At 50.4% G+C, this 19,511-nt stretch overlaps 1 protein-coding gene across 1 annotated transcript in view; it reads left to right on the forward strand.

Moving 5' to 3' along the window:
- Nucleotides 1-19,511, forward strand: part of LOC139230545 (voltage-dependent T-type calcium channel subunit alpha-1I-like) — a 240,618-nt gene that overhangs the window by 179,832 nt on the left and 41,275 nt on the right. The window contains exons 21-24 of the mRNA XM_070862381.1: nt 528-653; nt 5,543-5,632; nt 15,244-15,436; nt 18,052-18,203. Of these exons, the coding sequence (XP_070718482.1) occupies nt 528-653; nt 5,543-5,632; nt 15,244-15,436; nt 18,052-18,203 (561 nt within the window). The remainder of the gene's footprint in view (nt 1-527; nt 654-5,542; nt 5,633-15,243; nt 15,437-18,051; nt 18,204-19,511) is intronic.

Raw genomic sequence — 19,511 nt, forward strand, 5'->3', positions numbered from 1 at the left:
GATCTTATTGAATGGCGGAGCAGGCTCGAGGGGCCGAATGGCTGACTCCTGCTCCTATTTCTTGTGTTCTTAGGTTATAACCTTCTGATTCAGAGGTGAGTGTGCTACCCGCTGGGACCACTTCATCCCATCGACGGAGCCAGCCTTTGACTCAGTGCCAGCATTCCTGCCCCCTGAGTCAAAGGGTCCCGGGTTCGCATCCCGCTCCCGACGAGACCCGGTGAGGGTAGACTGGAGCTCCAGCTCAGAATATCGGATTGACCCCCAGGCGGATCTTCATGTCCATTTGGCATGGGCGTTTCCCCCCACCCCACCCCCCCCCACCAGGGCCCCCCCCCCTCCATCGTACAGGTTGCGGAACCTCACAAAAGCCTCCCCACCTGTGTAGGACTAACCTGGGCTGGGATAGAGATGGTCACGGCTCCTGCAAGGCTGGCATCACATTGTCCGACGGGAAATCAGCCCCGGAATCCTCGTTTCCCCGGGGAAGATACAGTCCCAATAATGCTGCCCTTTGACTCTTTCAGCTCTTCAAAGGCAAGTTCTACTACTGCCAGGGGGACGATACTCGCAACGTCACCAACAGGTCCGACTGCATTCTGGCCAACTACAAGTGGATCCATCACAAGTACAACTTTGACAACCTCGGACAGGTATGGAATTCTCTGTGACTCCCACAACAGCTGGTGTTCCTGATCATCGGGGCTGTAACAGGCCGTATATCAGTAAATATTTATCATTGGAGCTGGAACAGGTGGTATATCAGTAAATATTTAACATCGGGACTGTAACAGTCAGTATATCAGTAAATATTTAACATCGGGGTGTAACAGGCAGTATATCAGTAAATATTTAACATCGGGACTGTAACAGACGGTATATCAGTAAATATTTAACATCGGGGCTGTAACAGGCCGTATATCAGTAAAAATTTAACATCGGGACTGTAACAGTCGGTATATCAGTAAATATTTAACATCGGGGCTGCAACAGGCGGTATATCAGTAAATATTTAACATCGGGACTGTAACAGTCGGTATATCAGTAAATATTTAACATCGGGGCTGTAACAGGCCGTATATCAGTAAATATTTAACATCGGGGCTGTAACAGGCAGTATATCAGTAAATATTTAACATCGGGGCTGTAACACGTGGTATATCAGTAAATATTTAACATCGGGGCTGTAACAGGCCGTATATCAGTAAATATTTAACATCGGGGTGTAACAGGCAGTATATCAGTAAATATTTAACATCGGGGCTGTAACAGGCGGTATATCAGTAAATATTTAACATCGGGACTGTAACAGGCCGTATATCACTGAATATTTAACATCGGGGCTGTAACAGGCGGTATATCAGTAAATATTTAACATCGGGGCTGTAACAGGTGGTATATCAGTAAATATTTAACATCGGGGCTATAACAGGCCTTATATCAGTAAATATTTAACATCGGGGCTGTAACAGGCCGTATATCAGTAAATATTTAACATCGGTACTGTAACAGGCAGTATATCAGTAAATATTTAACATTGGGGCTGTAACAGGGAGTATATCAGTAAATATTTAACATCGGGGCTGTAACAGGTGGTATATCAGTAAATATTTAACGTCGGGGCTGTAACAGGCCGTATATCAGTAAATATTTAACATCGGGGCTGTAACAGGGAGTATATCAGTAAACATTTAACATCGGTACTGTAACAGGCAGTATATCAGTAAATATTTAACATTGGGACTGTAACAGGCGGTATATCAGTAAATCTTTAATATCGGGACGTAACAGGCAGTATATCAGTAAATATTTAATATCGGGACTGTAACAGGTAGTATATCAGTAAATATTTAATATCGGGACTGTAACAGGCGGTATATCAGTAAATATTTAACATCGGGGCTGGAACAGGCCGTATATCAGTAAATATTTAACATCGGGGCTGTGATGGTAGAAGTTTGGAACTCTCTTCTGCGAAGAGTAATTGAAGTTAGATCAATTTGTTAATTTTAACTCGGATGTTGATAGCTTTCTGTAAACGAAAGGTATTAAGGGATGTGGGGCAAAGGCGGGCATATGCAGTTAGGTCACATCACAGATCAGCCGTGATCTCATTGAGTGGCGGAACAGGCTCGAGGGCTGAATGGCCGACTCCTGCTCCTGTGTTCCTATACCACCCATTACTGCCCCGATGATCAGTAAATATATTTAAGGTGGAGATAGACAGATTTTTGAACGATAAGGGAGTCAAGGGTTATGGGGAGCGGGCGGGGAAGTGGAGCTGAGGCCAAGATCAGATCAGCCATGATCTCATTGAATGGCGGAGCAGACTCGAGGGGCCGAATGGCCGACCTTTGCTCCTATTTATTTTGTTCTTATGTATATTGATCATTGGGGATGTAATGGGCAGTGTATCAGTTATTATTGATCATTGGAGATGTAAGAAAGAAAGACTTTCACGACCACCAGACGTCTCAAAGCACTTTACAGCCAACTTTTGAAGTGTAGTCACTGTTGTAATGTGGGAAATTACACCAGTGTCTGTCATGGGTGGCTTATCAGTAAATGTAGTAAATGGAAAATAGCAGATTCTGATCCATGGTGAGATCTGGGAGGACGCGAGTGATGGAGCGCTATCTCAGCCACTCGCGTTTCTTGTATCTGCTGATTGATCAGCGACCCCTGAGCAAAGCTCGAGGGACCTGGTCACCTGCCCTCTCGGCCGGAGATCGCGACAAGCCACAAGGTTGGGGAGGATGGGGGGGGGGGGGCGAGGGGGGGGGCGGAGGGAGCAGCTAAAGGAAAGGGGGAATGTTTTAGAAAGGAGCCAATATCTGGATCCAATGGTTACATGCTAACGTGCGTGGTGTTAGGGTGAGAGAAAATTACAGGACACAGCAAAACAACCAACCCGTCAAGGAGCTGGGTCATGTCCGCACGCTGGCTGTATGTAAACAGAGTGGAGAAACCATTTCTAACAACGTGGCATTGGCAGCGTCTGTTGAATAATCAGTTAAAGGGGCATCCTCACCCCACATTACATAACATAAGTGTTATGTATGGAGAAAAAGTCAGACTGAACACTGTGAGCTCAAAGTAAAGTGCAACCTTAGTCTTTTATTGCAGGTCTCCAGAGTGCCACTCCAACCTGTGAGGCCTCCTTAAATACCTGTGCTCCCAAGGGATTATGGGATCCCTTGGGACTCCAGGGTATGAGCCCTCTGGTGGCTATACAGAATAAAGGTTAGGTGAGTGGGAAAATACATGGCAGATGCAGTATAATGTGGATAAATGTGAGGTTATCCACTTTGGGGGCAAAAACACGAAGGCAGAATATTATCTGATTGGTGGCAGATTAGGAAAAGGGGAGGTGCAGCGAGACCTGGGTGTCATTGTTCATCAATCATTGAAAGTTGGCATATAGGTACAGCAGGCAGTGAAGAAGGCAAATGGTATGTGGGCCTTCATAGCTAGGGGATTTGAGTATAGGAGCAGGGAGGTCTTACTGCAGTTGTACAGGGCCTTAGTGAGGCCACACCTGGAATATTGTGTTCAGTTTTGGTCTCCTAATCTGAGGAAGGATGTTCTTGCTATTGAGGGAATGCAGCGAAGGTTCACCAGACTGATTCCAGGGATGGCTGGACTGACATATGAGGAGAGACTGGATTAACTGGGCCTTTATACATTGGAGTTTAGAAGGATGAGAAGGAATCTCATAGGAACGATTAAGATTCTGACGGGACTGGACAGGTTAGATGCGGGAAGGATGTACCCGATGTTGGAGAAGTCCAGAACCAGGGGTCACAGTCTTAGGATAAGGGGTAAGCCATTTAGGACTGAGCTGAGGAGAAACTTCTTCACTCAGAGAGTTGTTAACCTGTGGAATTCCCTACCGCAGAGAGTTGTTGATGCCAGTTCATTGGATATAGTCAAGAGGGAGTTAGATATGGCCCTTACAGCTAAAGGGATCAAGGGGTATGGAGAGAAAGCAGAAAAGGGGTACTAAAGGAATGATCAGCCATGATCTTATTGAGTGGTGGTGCAGGCTCAAAGGGCCGAATGCCCTACTCCTGCACCTATTTTCTATGTTTCTATGTTTCTATACATATATAACAATAAGAACATAAGAATTAGGAGCAGGAGTCGGCCATTCGGCCCCTCGAGCCTGCTCCCCCATTCAATGAGATCATGGCTGATCTTCGACCTCAACTCCACTTTCACGCCCGATCCCCATATCCCTCGATTCCCTTAATATCCAAAAATCTATCGATCTCGGCCTTGAATATACTCAACGACTGAGCCTCCACAGCCCTCTGAGTGAAGAAATTCCTCCTCATCTCAGTCCTAAATGGCCGACCCCTTATCCTGAGACTGTGACCCCTGGTTCTAGACTTCCCAGCCCGGGGGAAACACACTCCCTGCATCTACCCTGTCAAGCCCTGTAAGAATTGTGTATGTTTCAATGAGATCAATTCTTCTAAACTCTAGAGAATATAGGCCTAGTCTACTCAATCTCTATCATAGGACAATCCCCCCAGTCCAGGAATCAGTCTGGTGAACCTTCGTTGCACTCTCTCTCTGGCAAGTATATCCTTCCTTAGGTAAGGAGACCAGAATCCCCCTTCTGTCACAGCATTAAACTTTACAGCTGGTAATTTAGAAAGAATGATTATATTGGGATTTAGGCGAACATTATGTTCCTTGATTGTATTCCTAGAACATAAGAACATAAGAAATAGGAGTAGGAGTCGGCCATACGGCCCCTCGAGCCTGCTCCGCCATTCAATAAGAACATGGCTGATCTGATCTTGGCCTCAGCTCCATTTCCCTGCCCGTTCCCCATAACCCTTGACTCCCTTATCGCTCAAAAATGTGTCTATCTCCACCTTAACAATAAGGGAATTTTTTTAACCAATAAGGGAATTAAGGGTTACGGGGAGCGGGCGGGTAAGTGGAGCTGAGTCCACGGCCAGATCAACCATGATCTTGTTGAATGGCGGAGCAGGCTCGAGGGGCTAGATGGCTTACTCCTGTTCCTAATTCTTATATTCTTATGTTCTAAATATATTCAATGTCCCAGCTTCCACAGCTCTCTGGGGGCAGAGAATTCAACAGATTCTCGACCCTCTGAGAGAAGAAATTCCTCCTCATCTGTTTTAAATGGGCGGCCCCTTATTCAGAGACTATGTTCCCTAGTTTCAGTTTCCCCCACGAGGCGAAACATCCTCTCTGCATCCAACTCTCGTATTCCTCTCGTTTATTAGTTTGGTAAATTGATTTTCTGACTGATTTGACAAATGTGGTTGTCCCTTTAAATGAAGGTAATTTTTGACGCCGTTGATCGATTGGAAAGAAGTGAGCTAGTTATGGCGGGGGGGGGGGGGGTGGGGGGGGCGGGGGAGTCGGGGGGGGGGCGGGGGGTGGGATCGAACGTTCCTGGACTGTTCCAAGCATTGCTGCGTTGTGCTGATGTTAGGGTGGGAGCTGTCACGGAGCAGCCATCAGCCGTGTTGCAAACGTTATCTTTGCCTTCTCACCGCAGGCTCTGATGTCACTCTTCGTGCTCGCCTCGAAGGACGGCTGGGTCAACATCATGTACCACGGCCTGGACGCTGTCTCCATCGACCAGCAGGTAACGCCCCTCAGCATTACAACAACAACAACAACTTGTATTTATATAGCGCCTTTAACGTAGTGAAACGTCCCAAGGCGCTTCACGGGAGTATCATGAGATTTTTAAGAACGGACTTACATTTATGTAGCGCCTTGCACGACCTCTCAGGTCATCCCAAAGCGCTTCACAGCCAATGAAGCACTTTCTGAAGTGTAGTCACTGTTGTAATGTGGGAAATTCGGCAGCTGATTTGTGCACAGCAAGCTCCCACACACAGCAATATGATAATGACCCAGATAATCTGTTTTTTTAGTGATGATGGTTGAGGGATAAATATTAGCCCCAGGACACCGGGGAGAACTCCCCTGCTCTTCCTCGCAATAGTGCCATGGGATCTTTTACATCCACCTGAGAGGACAGACGGGGCCTCGGTTTAACGTCTCAACCGAAAGACGGCACCTGCGACAGTGCAGCACTCCCTCAGTACTGCCCCTCCGACAGTGCGCCGCTCCCTCAGTACTGCCCCTCCGGCAGTGCGGTGCTCCCTCAGTACAGCCCCTCCGACAGTGCAGCACTCCCTCAGTACTGCCCCTCCGACAGTGCGGCGCTCCTTCAGTACTGCCCCTCCGGCAGTGCGGCACTCCCTCAGTACTGCCTTTCTGGCAGTGTGGCACTCCCTCAGTACTGCCTCTCCGACAGTGCTGCACTCCCTCAGTACTGCCCCTCCGACAGTGCAGCACTCCCTCAGTACTGCCCCTCCGACAGTGCGGCGCTCTCTCAGTACTGCCCCTCCGGCAGTGCGGCACTCCCTCAGTACTGCCTTTCCGGCAGTGTGGCACTGTCTCAGTACTGCCTCTCCGACAGTGCTGCACTCCCTCAGTACTGCCCCTCCGACAGTGCAGCACTCCCTCAGTACTGCCCCTCCGACAGTGCAGCACTCCCTCAGTACTTCACTGGGTTTGTCAGCCTGGATTTTTGTGCTCAAGTCCCTGGAGTGGGACTTGAACCCACAACCTTCTGACTCAGAGTCGAGAGTGCTGCCCACTGAGCCCATGGAAAGGGCGGACACTGGGCACGGACAGTGGCACTTGTGACTGTGATGCCCAGTCTGCTGTCAGAAATTATTTTATATACCTTCTTGGGCCACTGGCAAGCCCGGCATTTATTGCCCATCCCTAATTGCCCCTTGAGAAGGTGGTGGTGAGCCGCCTTCTTGAACCGCTGCAGTCCGTGTGGTGAAGGTGCTCCCACAGTGCTGTTAGGGAGGGAGTTCCAGGATTGTGACCCAGTGACGATGAAGGAACGGCCGATATATTTCCAAGTCAGGATGGTGTGTGACTGGGAGGGGAACGTGGAGGTGGTGGTGTTCCCATGCACCTGCTGCCCTTGTCCTTAGAGGTGGTAGAGGTCGCGAGTTTGGGAGGCGCTGATGGACCATAACCTGCCGACGCACACTGACATGGCTCACTCTTTGGAGTGCGTCCCGTTGGACAAGGCACTCGAGGGCATTGGCTTCCATGGGGTGAAGCACAGAGAGGGGAGGAGGAGAGAAGATCAGTCGTCGAAAGGAAAAACACGTGTATGCGGGGAGTCTGTGCATGAGCTAGTGTTGGTGAGCTGGCATCGCCAGTGGATAACAGAAGGCTGCACAATAACATAACAACAACAACTTGTATTTATATAGCAACTTGTATTTATATAGCGTCCCAAGGCGCTTCACAGGAGATAAAAAAATTTGACACCGATCCGCATAAAGAGAAATTAGTGCCGGTGACCAAAAGCTTGTTCAAAGAGGTAGATTTTAAGGAGCGTCTTGAAGGAGGAAAGAGAGATAGAGAGGCGGAGAGGTTTAGGGAGGGAGTTCCAGAGCTTGGGGCCCAGGCAACAGAAGGCATGGCCACTGATGGTGGAGCGATTATAATCAGGGATGGTCAGGAGGGCAGGATTAGAGGAGCGCAGAGATCTCGGGGGGTTGTGGGGCTGGAGGAGATTACAGAGATAGGGAGGGGCGAGGGCCATGGAGGGATTTCAAAACAAGGATGAGAATATTGAAATTGAGGTGTTGCTTAACTGGGAGCCAATGTAGGTCAGTGAGCACAGGGGGTGATGGGTGAGCGGGACTTGGTGCGAATTAGGACACGGGGCAGCGAGCACAGGGGGTGATGGGTGAGCGGGACTTGGTGCGAATTAGGACACGGGGCAGCCGAGTTTTGCATCACCTCTAGTTTATGTAGGGTGGAATGTGGGAGGCCAGCCAGGAGTGCGTTGGAATAGTCAAGTCTGGAGGTAACAAAGTCACGGATGAGGGCTTCAGCAGCGGATGAGCTGAGGCAGGGGCGGAGACGGGCGATGTTACGGAGGTGGAAATAGGTGGTCTTAGTTATGTGCGGATATGTGGCCGGAAGCTCATTTTGGGGTAAATATGAGACCAAGGTTGCGAACAGTCTGGTTCAGCCTCAGACAGGAGTTGGGGAGAGGGATGGGGTCGGTGGCTGGGGAACGGAGTTTGTGGCGGGGACCGAAAACAATGGCTTCGGTCTTCCCAATATTCAACTGGAGAAAATTGCTGCTGATCCAGAACTGGATGTGGGTCAAGCGGTCTGACAATTTAGAGACTGTGGAGGGGTTGAGAGAAGTGGGGGTGAGGTAGAGCTGGGCGTACACGTGGAAACTGACGCTGTGTTTTCGGATGATGTCGCCAAGGGGCAACAGGTAGATGAGAAATGGGAGGAGCCAAGGATAGATCCTTGGGGGGGGACACCAGAGGTAACGATGCGGGGGCGGGAAGAGAAGTGGTTGCAGGAGATTCTCGGGCTATGAGTCGATGGATAAGAATGGAACCAGGCGAGTGCAGTCCCACCCAACGATGGTGGAGAGGCGTTGGAGGAGGATGGAGTGGTCACCCGTGTCAAAGGCTGCAGACAGGTCGAGAAGGACGGGGAGGGACAGTTTGCCTTTGTCACAGTCACAAAGGATGTCATTTGTGACTTTAACGAGAGCCGTTTCGGTCCTGTGGCAGGGGCGGGAACCAGATTGGAGGGAGTGAAATATGGAATTGCGGGAAAGATGGGCACGGATTTGGGAGGGCAACAACACGTTGAAGGACTTTGGAGAGGAAAGGGAGCTTGGAGATGGGGCGGTAGTTTGCAAGCACAGCGAGGAGCTGTTGGAGGCTTTGTTACTGATTCCTACCTCGGTAGCCTCCTCCAGCCCTCCTTAGGCCTCGCGTGTCCCCGATATCCTTCACCCCACCATTGGCCACCGTGCCTTCAGCTGCCTGAGCCCTAAGCTCTGGAACTCCCTCACTAAACCTCTCCGCCTCTCTCTCCTCCTTTAAGGCTCTCCCTAAAACCTACCTCCTTGACCGGGTGTTTGGTCACCTGTTCGAATATCTCCTTATGTGGTTCGGTGTCAAATGTTGTCTGATAATCGTTCATGTCAAGTGCCTTAGGATTTTTAACTCCATTAAAAGCATTGTATGAATGCAAGTTGTTAATCAGAAGAGTGTTGAGAATAAACTGCAAAATGCAGATCACATAAAAAGATATTTTAAGCAATATGATCAAACAGTCTTCTTAACTGTGTGCACTTGGTCTCTGTAACTGCACTGTCAGCTCCAGCGAGGAGAGGCAGCCTGTGATTTTGGATAGATGGGTTCCAGTGACATTGTAGGTCCTTCATTAGATTGAAAGGATTCTTTAAACAGATGGATAACACATAAGGTTATAGAACTAATTAAGTGATGAAATGGATCTTGCAAATGGGCTGAAAGGTTTAACTCACTTTTACGCTTGAAGTGGATGAACAAGTTGGGCCAGAGCCAGGGCTGCTTACGATAAACAATGCATTCACACATTCGCATACCCGCTCTCGGTCTAATTCCCCCCTGTGTCTCGTTCTACCTACCCTCCCCCTCTCCATCTCTCCTCATTCTCCCTCCTTCCAGCTGCGTCTCTCCCCAGCTGCATCCGCCTCGATTTCAAAATTCTCATCCTTGTTTTCAAATCCCTCCATGGCCCCTCGCCCCCTCCCTATCTCTGTAACCCCCTCCAGCCCCACAACCCCCCCCCCCCCCCCGAGATGTCTGCGCTCCTCTAATTCTGCCCTCCTGACCATCCCTGATTATAATCGCTCCACCATCGGTGGCCGTGCCTTCTGTTGCCTGGGCCCCAAGCTCTGGAACTCCCTCCCTAAACCTCTCCTCCTCTCTATCTCTCTCTCCTCCTTCAAGATGCTCCTTAAAATCCACCTCTTTGACCAAGCTTTTGGTCACCTGCCCTAATATCTACTTATGCGGCTCGGTGTCAAATTTTTAATCACATAATACTCCTGTGAAGCACCTTGGGACGTTTCACTAAGCTAAAGGCGCTATATGAATGCAGGTCGTTTCTTTCTCGCTCGCTTTTTCTGCTCTCTCGCACCAGCTCTCTCGTTCTGTTTGACTCTCTCTATCTCCTTCTCGTCTCTGGGGAGTGCCCCTCCGGCCCCTTCCCCTCCCGTAAGATTCTCCTAAATCGCCCTCCCTGGCGATCGTTCCCCTGGGCCCAGCCTGCGGGCTCTGGCCGCCCAAAGGTCCTCCTCTGCTCTGCGGTGGGCAGAGTGACGCGGGACGTCGGCGGTGTAAGTGCCCGCCTGGTTTCCGGCAAACTAGTTTGGTTAAAACGGATGTAGAGGCACTGGAGTGGTCGCTGCTCGAGAGTGTGCGCTCAAAGCCAGCAGCATAAAATATAACTGGACTCCGTGGACACCTAATTACAAAGCATATTATAAATAAGATATCGAGGCACTGGGGAGGGTGCAGAGAAGGTTTACAAGGATATACGAGGGTATACATATTAGGAAAGGATGAACAGGCTGGGTCTCATTTTGCTTGGAAAAAAAAGAAGGCTGAGGGGTGACCTAATAGAGGTATTTAAAATGATGAAGGGTTTTGACAGAGTGGATACAGAGAGCGTGTTCCCACTTGTGGGGAAGAGCATAACTAGAGGCCATCGATATAAGACAGTCACCAAGAAATCCAATGGGGAATTCAGGAGAAACTTCTTTAGCCAGAGAGTGGTGAGAATGTGGAACTCGCTACCACAGGGAGGGGTTGAGGCGAATAATATCGATGCATTTAAGGGGAGGCTGGACAAGGATATGGGGGAGAAGGGAATAGAGGGATACGCTGATCGATTTAGATGAGGAAAGACAGGAGGAGGCTCGAGTGGAGCATAAACGTCAACATGGGCCAAATGGTCTGTTTCTGGGCCGTATATCCTGGGCAATCCTGTGTAAAATCCCAAGGCACTTCACAGGAGTATTATGAGAAAGGAATTTGACACTGAGCCGCACAAGTAGAAATTAGCGCAGGTGACCAACAGAGGTTTAGGGAGGGAGTTCCAGAGCTTGGGGCCCAGGCAACAGAAGGCACGGCCACCGATGGTGGAGCGATTATAAACAGGGATGGTCAAGAGGGCAGAATTAGAGGAGCGCAGACATCTCGGGCTAAGAATTTCAAAATCGAGGCGTTGCTTAACCGGGAGTCAATGTAGGTCAGCGAGCACAGGGGGTGATGGGCGAGCGGGACTCGGTGCGAGTTAGGACCTCAAAAGTAGTAATCTCGGGATTGCTACCAGTGCCACGTGCTAGTCAGAGTAGGAATCGCAGGATAGCGCAGATGAATACGTGGCTTGAGCAATGGTGCAGCAGGGAGGGATTCAAATTCCTGGGGCATTGGAACCGGTTCTGGGGGAGGTGGGACCAGTACAAACCGGACGGTCTGCACCTGGGCAGGACCAGAACCAATGTCCTAGGGGGAGTGTTTGCTAGTTGGGGAGGAGTTAAACTAATATGGCAGGGGGATGGGAACCAATGCAGAGAGATAGAGGGAAACAAAAAGGAGGCAAAAGCAAAAGACAAAGGAGATGAGGAAAAGTGGAGGGCAGAGAAACCCAAGGCAAAGAACAAAAAGGACCATTGTACAGCAAAATTCTAAAAGGACAGAGAGTGTTAAAAAAACAAGCCTAAAGGCTTTGTGTCTTAATGCAAGGAGTATCTGCAATAAGGTGGATAAATTAACTGTGCAAATAGATGTTAACAAATATGATGTGATTGGGATTACGGAGACGTGGCTCCAGGATGATCAGGGCTGGGAACTCAACATCCAGGGGTATTCAACATTCAGGAAGGATAGAATAAAAGGAAAAGGAGGTGGGTTGGCATTGCTGGTTAAGGAGGAGATTAAGGCAATAGTTAGGAAGGACATTAGCTTGGATGATGTGGAATCTATATGGGTAGAGCTACAGAACACCAAAGGGCAAAAATCGTTAGTGGGAGTTGTGTACAGACCTCCAAACAGTGGTAGTGATGTTCGGGAGGGCATCAAACAGGAAATTAGGGGTGCATGCAATAAAGGTGCAGCAGTTATAATGGGTGACTTTAATATGCACATAGATTGGGCTAACCAAACTGGAAGCAATACGGTGGAGGAGGATTTCCTGGAGTGCATAAGGGATGGTTTTTTAGACCAATATGTCGAGGAACCAACTAGGGGGGAGGCCATCTTAGACTGGGTGTGATGTAATGAGAGAGGATTAATTAGCAATCTCGTTGTGCGAGGCCCCTTGGGGAAGAGTGACCATAATATGGTGGAATTCTGCATTAGGATGGAGAATGAAACAGTTAATTCAGAGACCATGGTCCAGAACTTAAAGAAGGCTAACTTTGAACGTATGAGGCGTGAATTGGCTGGGATGGATTGGCGAATGATACTTAAGGGGTTGACTGTGGATGGGCAATGGCAGACATTTAGAGACCGCATGGATGAACAATTGTACATTCCTGTCTGGCATAAAAATAAAAAAGGGAAGGTGGCTCAACCGTGACTATCAAGGGAAATCAGGGATAGTATTAAAGCCAAGGAAGTGGCATACAAATTGGCCAGAAATAGCAGCGAACCTGGGGACTGGGAGAAATTTAGAACTCAGCAGAGGAGGACAAAGGGTTTGATTAGGGCAGGGAAGATAGAGTACGAGAAGAAGCTTGCAGGGAACATTAAGACGGATTGCAAAACTTTCGATAGATATGTAAAGAGAAAAAGGTTAGTAAAGACAAACGTAGGTCCCCTGCAGTCAGAATCAGGGGAAGTCATAACAGGGAACAAAGAAATGGCGGACCAATTGAACAAGTACTTTGGTTCGGTATTCACGAAGGAGGACACAAACAACCTTCCGGTTATAAAAGGGGTCAGGGGGTCTAGTAAGGAGGAGGAACTGAGGGAAATCCTTATTAGTCGGGAAATTGTGTTGGGGAAATTGATGGGATTGAAGGCCGATAAATCCCCAGGGCCTGATGGACTGAATCCCAGAGTACTTAAGGAGGTGGCCTTGGAAATAGTGGATGCATTGACAGTCATTTTCCAACATTCCATTGACTCTGGATCAGTTCCTATAGAGTGGAGGGTAGCCAATGTAACCCCACTTTTTAAAAAAGGAGGGAGAGAGAAAACAGGGAATTATAGACCAGTCAGCCTGACATCGGTAGTGGATAAAATGATGGAATCAATTATTAAGGATATCATAGCAGTGCATTTGGAAAGAGGTGACATGATAGGTCCAAGTCAGCATGGATTTGTGAAAGGGAAATCATGCTTGACAAATCTTCTGGAATTTTTTGAGGATGTTTCCAGTAGAGTGGACAAGGGAGAACCAGTTGATGTGGTATATTTGGACTTTCAGAAGGTGTTCGACAAGGTCCCACACAAGAGATTGATGTGCAAAGTTAGAGCACATGGGATTGGGAGTAGTGTGCTGACATGGATTGAGAACTGGTTGTCAGACAGGAAGCAAAGAGTAGGAGTAAATGGGTACTTTTCAGAATGGCAGGCAGTGACTACTGGGGTACCGCAAGGTTCTGTGCTGGGGCCCCAGCTGTTTACACTGTACATTAATGATTTAGATGAGGGGATTAAATGTAGTATCTCCAAATTTGCGGATGACACTAAGTTGGGTGGCAGTGTGAGCTGCGAGGAGGATGCTGTGAGGCTGCAGAGCGACTTGGATAGGTTAGGTGAGTGGGCAAATGCATGGCAGATGAAGTATAATGTGGATAAATGTGAGGTTATCCACTTTGGTGGTAAAAACAGAGAGACAGACTATTATCTGAATGGTGACAGATTAGGAAAAGGGGAGGTGCAACGAGACCTGGGTGTCGTGGTACATCAGTCATTGAAGGTTTGCATGCAGGTACAGCAGGCGGTTAAGAAAGCAAATGGCATGTTGGCCTTCATAGCGAGGGGATTTGAGTACAGGGGCAGGGAGGTGTTGCTACAGTTGTACAGGGCCTTGGTGAGGCCACACCTGGAATATTGTGTACAGTTTTGGTCTCCTAACCTGAGGAAGGACATTCTTGCTATTGAGGGAGTGCAGCGAAGGTTCACCAGACTGATTCCCGGGATGGTGGGACTGACCTATCAAGAAATACTGGATCAACTGGGCTTGTATTCACTGGAGTTCAGAAGAATGAGAGGGGACCTCATAGAAACGTTTAAAATTCTGATGGGTTTAGACAGGTTAGATGCAGGAGGAACGTTCCCGATGTTGGGGAAGTCCAGAACCAGAGGTCACAGTCTAAGGATAAGGGGTAAGCCATTTAGGACCGAGATGAGGAGAAACTTCTTCACCCAGAGAGTGGTGAACCTGTGGAATTCTCTACCACAGAAAGTTGTTGAGGCCAATTCACTAAATATATTCAAAAAGGAGTTAGATCAGGTCCTTACTACTTGGGGGATCAAGGGGTATGGCGAGAAAGCAGGAATGGGGTACTGAAGTTGAATGTTCAGCCATGAACTCATTGAATGGCGGTGCAGGCTAGAAGGGCCGAATGGCCTACTCCTGCACCTATTTTCTATGTTTCTATGTTTCTATGTTTCTACATGGCAGCTGAGTTTTGGATCTCCTCTAGTTTACGTAGGGTAGAATGTGGGAGGCCGGCCAGGAGTGCGTTGGAATAGTCAAGTCTAGAGGTAACAAAGGCACGGATGAGAGTTTCAGCAGCGGATGAGCTGAGGCAAGAGGCTGAGACGGGCGATGTTATGGAGATGGAAATAGGCGGTCTTGGTTATGCTGCAGATATATGGTCGAAAGCTAATTTCAGGGTCAAATATGACCCCCAAGGTTGCAAACAGTCTGGTTCAGCCTCAGACAGAAGTGGTTGAGGCGAATAGTATCGATGTATTTAAGGGGAGGCTGGATAAACACATGAGGGAAAAAGGAATAGAAGGATATGGTGATGGGGTGAGATGGAGAGGGGTGGGAGGGGGCTGGTGTGGAGCATAAACCCCGTCACGGAGCGGTGGGGCATAAACCCCGGCACGGAGCGGTGGGGCATAAACCCCGGCACGGAGCGGTGGGGCATAAACCCCGGCACGGAGCGGTGGGGCATAAACCCCGGCACGGAGCGGTGGGGCATAAACCCCGGCACGGAGCGGTGGGGCCCAGTGGCCTGTTCCTGGGCTGTAAATACTCTGTAATTCTGTGCAACAATCGCCCTTGACGTCGTTCCCGCCCAAACCTGGGACGCTGAATCGCGGCCGCCGCGTCCCGCGGGATTGGCCGCACTGACCGATTGGCCCTGCTTTTCTCTTGCAGCCCGTCATCAACCACAACCCCTGGATGCTGCTTTACTTCATCTCTTTCCTGCTCATTGTCAGCTTCTTCGTGCTCAACATGTTTGTCGGCGTGGTGGTGGAGAATTTCCACAAGTGCCGGCAGCACCAGGAGGCGGAGGAGGCCAAGCGACGCGAGGAGAAGCGGCTGCGGAGGCTGGAGAAGAAGCGCAGGAGTAAGGAGCGTTCCTCGGGTGGGGGGGCTGGTCCTGAGGCCAGAGGGGGCTTCCCCCCAGTCCCTTCTCCCCCAAATACCCCCCCCCCACCTCCCGCGACCCCCCCCCGCCGAGATCAAAGGGAGCCAAGAATCAAGCTTTCACAGCGTAACACTCAGTTTGAGAAATTTGTCAGTACGTCCAAAAATCCGGAGTTCCGGAATCCGGACCGGTCCGTGGCGGGGTCATCCGTAAACCATAAAATGTTCCGAAATCCGTACGACCCCGCCTCGGCCCGACGGAGCCCACCCCCCTCCCCTATTTCCCAGGCAAAGACGTTCCGAGATCCCGAACTACCCGGAATCTGGAACAGCCTCGGTCCCGAGGTTTAGGATTTCGGACGTCACACTGTAACTTGGAATCACACCGCACAGGAGGAGGCCATTCGGCCCATCGAGCCTGTGCCGGCTCTGTGAGCGAGCGACCCCAATCAGTCCCACTCCCCCCCGCTCTCTCCCCCACGGCCCGGCACATTTTTCCTTCTCAAGTATTTATCCAAGAATCTGCTCCCACCGCCCTTTCAGGCAGCGCGTTCCCGATCACAACAACTCGCTGCGTGAAACACATTCTCCCCATCTGCCCCTCTGGTTCTGTGGCCAGTTACCGCAAGCGTTCTTGGGGAATGTGATATCCCCAGGTGGCCAACCTCCGTACTGGGTGGCACAGTGAGTTAGACCCAGTCCTGTCCGCTTCCCTCCCTCCACGGACCCGGGTTCAAATCCCAGCCCGAGCTGGTGGGGATGATTGTGGCTGGTATCGACGCAGGAATTAGCGTTGATTTCGCACGGGTTAGCTGGTGGGGTGGGGGGGGAATGGGGGGGACAAATAATGGGCAGTAAGGAGATGCTGTGTATTGCCTGAGGTGCATTGCTTGGAATGTGGAGAGAGAACTTCTATTACGCATCTAACTGCAATGCGTCTGGGAGCTGGCTTGCCAACTCTGGTCGGGCCAGTTCCTGGAGGTTTCATCACATGACTGCTCTCCCGCCATTGGTCGCCCAACATGTTCGTCCTTGCGGTGCCCCACCTCCCCCTCCCCCCATGGCCAATCAGAACGTGAGCTGACTCCCCATCACCCGATTGGCTGATTCTTCACTCTCGGTCAAACACTTTTTTTTCCCCCCACGCCCGATTATATTTTTAATTAAAATTTAAAAAGTGCTCAACGACATTTTTCTAAAACACAATGTTTAACGTCGTTTTGACTTTTCTCCCAGGAGTTGCTGGCGACAGAGTCCTGGCGATTGGTCGATAATTCCTGTAGATTCCGGGGCCAATCCGGTACAGGCTGCTGGTCTGAGAGGGTCCATGGAAATATTGAAACATACAGGGGTGGAAATTTATGCCTCTGTCGTGGCGCTGTCTCGGGCAAGGCGGTAACCTTTGCGCCGGGAGATGGATTGCCTCTACCACCGCAAAATTCATCAGCCGAGCCCCGAGTGTTAAGGGAGGAGTTCCACACCTCTGTCAGGCTGCTAGGCCGGCTAAACATGGGAAATAAGAATGTAAGAAATAGGAGCAGGAGTCGACCATTCGGCCCCTCGAGCCTGCTCCGCCATTCAATCAGATCATGGCTGATCTGATCATGGACTCAGCTCCACTTCCCCGCCCGCTCCCCATAACCCTCGAGTCCCTTGAACTAAACAGCCGGCCTCAGAGCGCTGTGAGAGAGCCTTGGGGGGGGTTAATCTGGAAAAATTCCACTTCAACATTCTCAATACCCAGCCCACGCCTCCACAACATAAATCGCAAAAAAAATAAACAAAGCCCAATCGCACTTACCCGAGGTGGACATTACGGAGCTCACTGCGGCCGCTACAGCCCGGACCGCCCGTTTCCCCAGGCGGTCCCAGCAGGGGGCGCCGCGGGGCGCTACGGGTCGGGCGGGAGCCAGAGATCGAGCCGGTGTCGCCACCAGGGGGCGTTACACACCGGCTCGCCTCTCCCGGGCGGTAACGCTCCGCGCCCCGCCCAAACCGGCCCCGAAAACCCCGGCGGGGCGCTGGAGGCTGGCCACCCGCCCGGAGGAGCTCACCGCCGCCATTGCCGCCTGTCTGGGGCGGCAAAAGACCGAAAATCCTGCCCACATGATTCTAAAGGGGCGTGACAGGGGAGATGCAGGGAGGGTGTTTCCCCCCGGGCTGGGGAGTCTAGAACCAGGGGTCACACAGTCTCAGGATAAGGGGTCGGCCATTTAGGACTGAGAGGAGGAGAAATTTCTTCACTCAGAGGATGGTGAATCTTTGGAATTCTCTGCCCCAGAGGGATGTGGAGGCTCAGTCTTTGAGTATATTCAAGGCTGAGATCGATAGATTTTTGGACTTGAGGAATCGGGCGGTAAAGTGGAGTTGAGGTCGAAGATCAGCCATGATCTCATTGAATGGCGGAGCAGGCTCGAGGGGCCGAATGGCCGACTCCTGCTCCTAATTCTTATGGTGCTGATTCTGCTGACCATCGAAGTGGGAGGGTGGGGTAGAGAGGGGATGTAACTTGTGGCATGAGGGAGATCTAACCTAACTTTTGTTTATTCCTCCCCCCCCCGCTCCCTCCGCCCGCGTGAACGTGTGCCACGATAGAGGCCCAGCGCTTGCCTTACTACGCAGCCTACTCGCCCATCCGCCTCTTTATCCACACCATGTGCACCAGTCACTACCTGGATCTCTTCATCACCTTCACCATCTGCATCAACGTGGTCACCATGTCCTTGGAACACTACAACCAACCCAAGGTAAGCTGCTTCCCGTTTCATGTTCAGCATTTCTCACTGTCCGTGGGGAGCTCAATCCTTGGCCAAGGGCGGCTCTTGGGTAAGGGCGGCAGATTTCCTTCCCTGAAGGACATCGGTGAACCAGATGGGTTTTTAACGACAATCCAGTAGTTTCATGGTCACCGTTACTGATCCTGGCTTTTTATTCCACATTTATGTAATGAACTGAATTTAAATTCCCCAGCTGCCCGTGGTGGGATTTGAACTTGTGTCTCCGGATCGTTAGTCCAGGGTCTCTGGATCACTGGTCCAGTGACATCACCACTGTGCCAGCGTTCCTCTTCCTCGCCTACATCCTGCTCTCCTGACACCTGTCTTGGAAACCAATCACCAGCTCATCACTTGCCCTCAGCCCTCTCGCCCAGATGCCCATTCTCCTACCTGTGAGTTTGATGGTGGAAATCAGTCGGCTATTTGACTGTGGAGTGCATCGCCGATTAGCCTGATCTTTGGTGCAATGTCTGTTTTTCTTTATTAATTAATGACGCCCCCCCATGAAATGACCAGATAATGTTTTTCCTAAACTTGTATTTATATAGTGTCTTTTACAAACTCAGGATGTCCCAAAGCGCTTTACAGCCAATGAAGTACTTTTGGAGTGCAGTCACTGTTGTAATGTGGGAAACTCAGCAGCCAATTTGTGCACAGCAAGCTCCCACACACAGCAATGTGATAATGACCCAGATAATCTGTTTTAGTGACGTTGATTGAGGGATAAATATTGGCCCCAGGACACCGGGGAGAGCTCCCCTGCTCTTCTTCAAAATAGTGCCCTGGGATCTTTTACATCCACCTGAGAGAGCAGACGGGGCCTCGGTTTAACGTCTCATCCGAAAGGTGGCCCCTCTGACCCGGCCGACAAAAAAAACATGGCGACCACGGCAGTGCGCCCTCCCCCTGAAGGGCCGCCGCGCTGCCATGGCTCACCCAGTGAGTGCCAGGTGCACTGGCACAAACAGCTGTCGGGGGCACCGCGCCGCGGGTTATAGATTTTTGGAGCTAAATTTCGCGGAAGGTGCAATGAAGGTGCGGGAGATCAGCGCTGCAGGCTTTGATCACACACTTAGGATGGTCGGCAGAAACGGGGGGGCAAGTGGGGACTGGCAGAAAAATACCCGAGCTGAATCTCGCTGGTGGCCATTGGATCGCATGGCCGCTGCTTTCTGGCGGTAAGTGGCCTTTTTGGGAGCTGAATTTCAGCCCCAGGGAGAGAGACAGGAAGTGAGAGACAGGGAGTGAGAGAGAGAGAGAGAGACAGGGAGTGAGAGA

The sequence above is a fragment of the Pristiophorus japonicus genome, chromosome 19 (assembly GCF_044704955.1).
Source record: "Pristiophorus japonicus isolate sPriJap1 chromosome 19, sPriJap1.hap1, whole genome shotgun sequence".
NCBI lineage: Eukaryota > Metazoa > Chordata > Chondrichthyes > Pristiophoridae > Pristiophorus > Pristiophorus japonicus.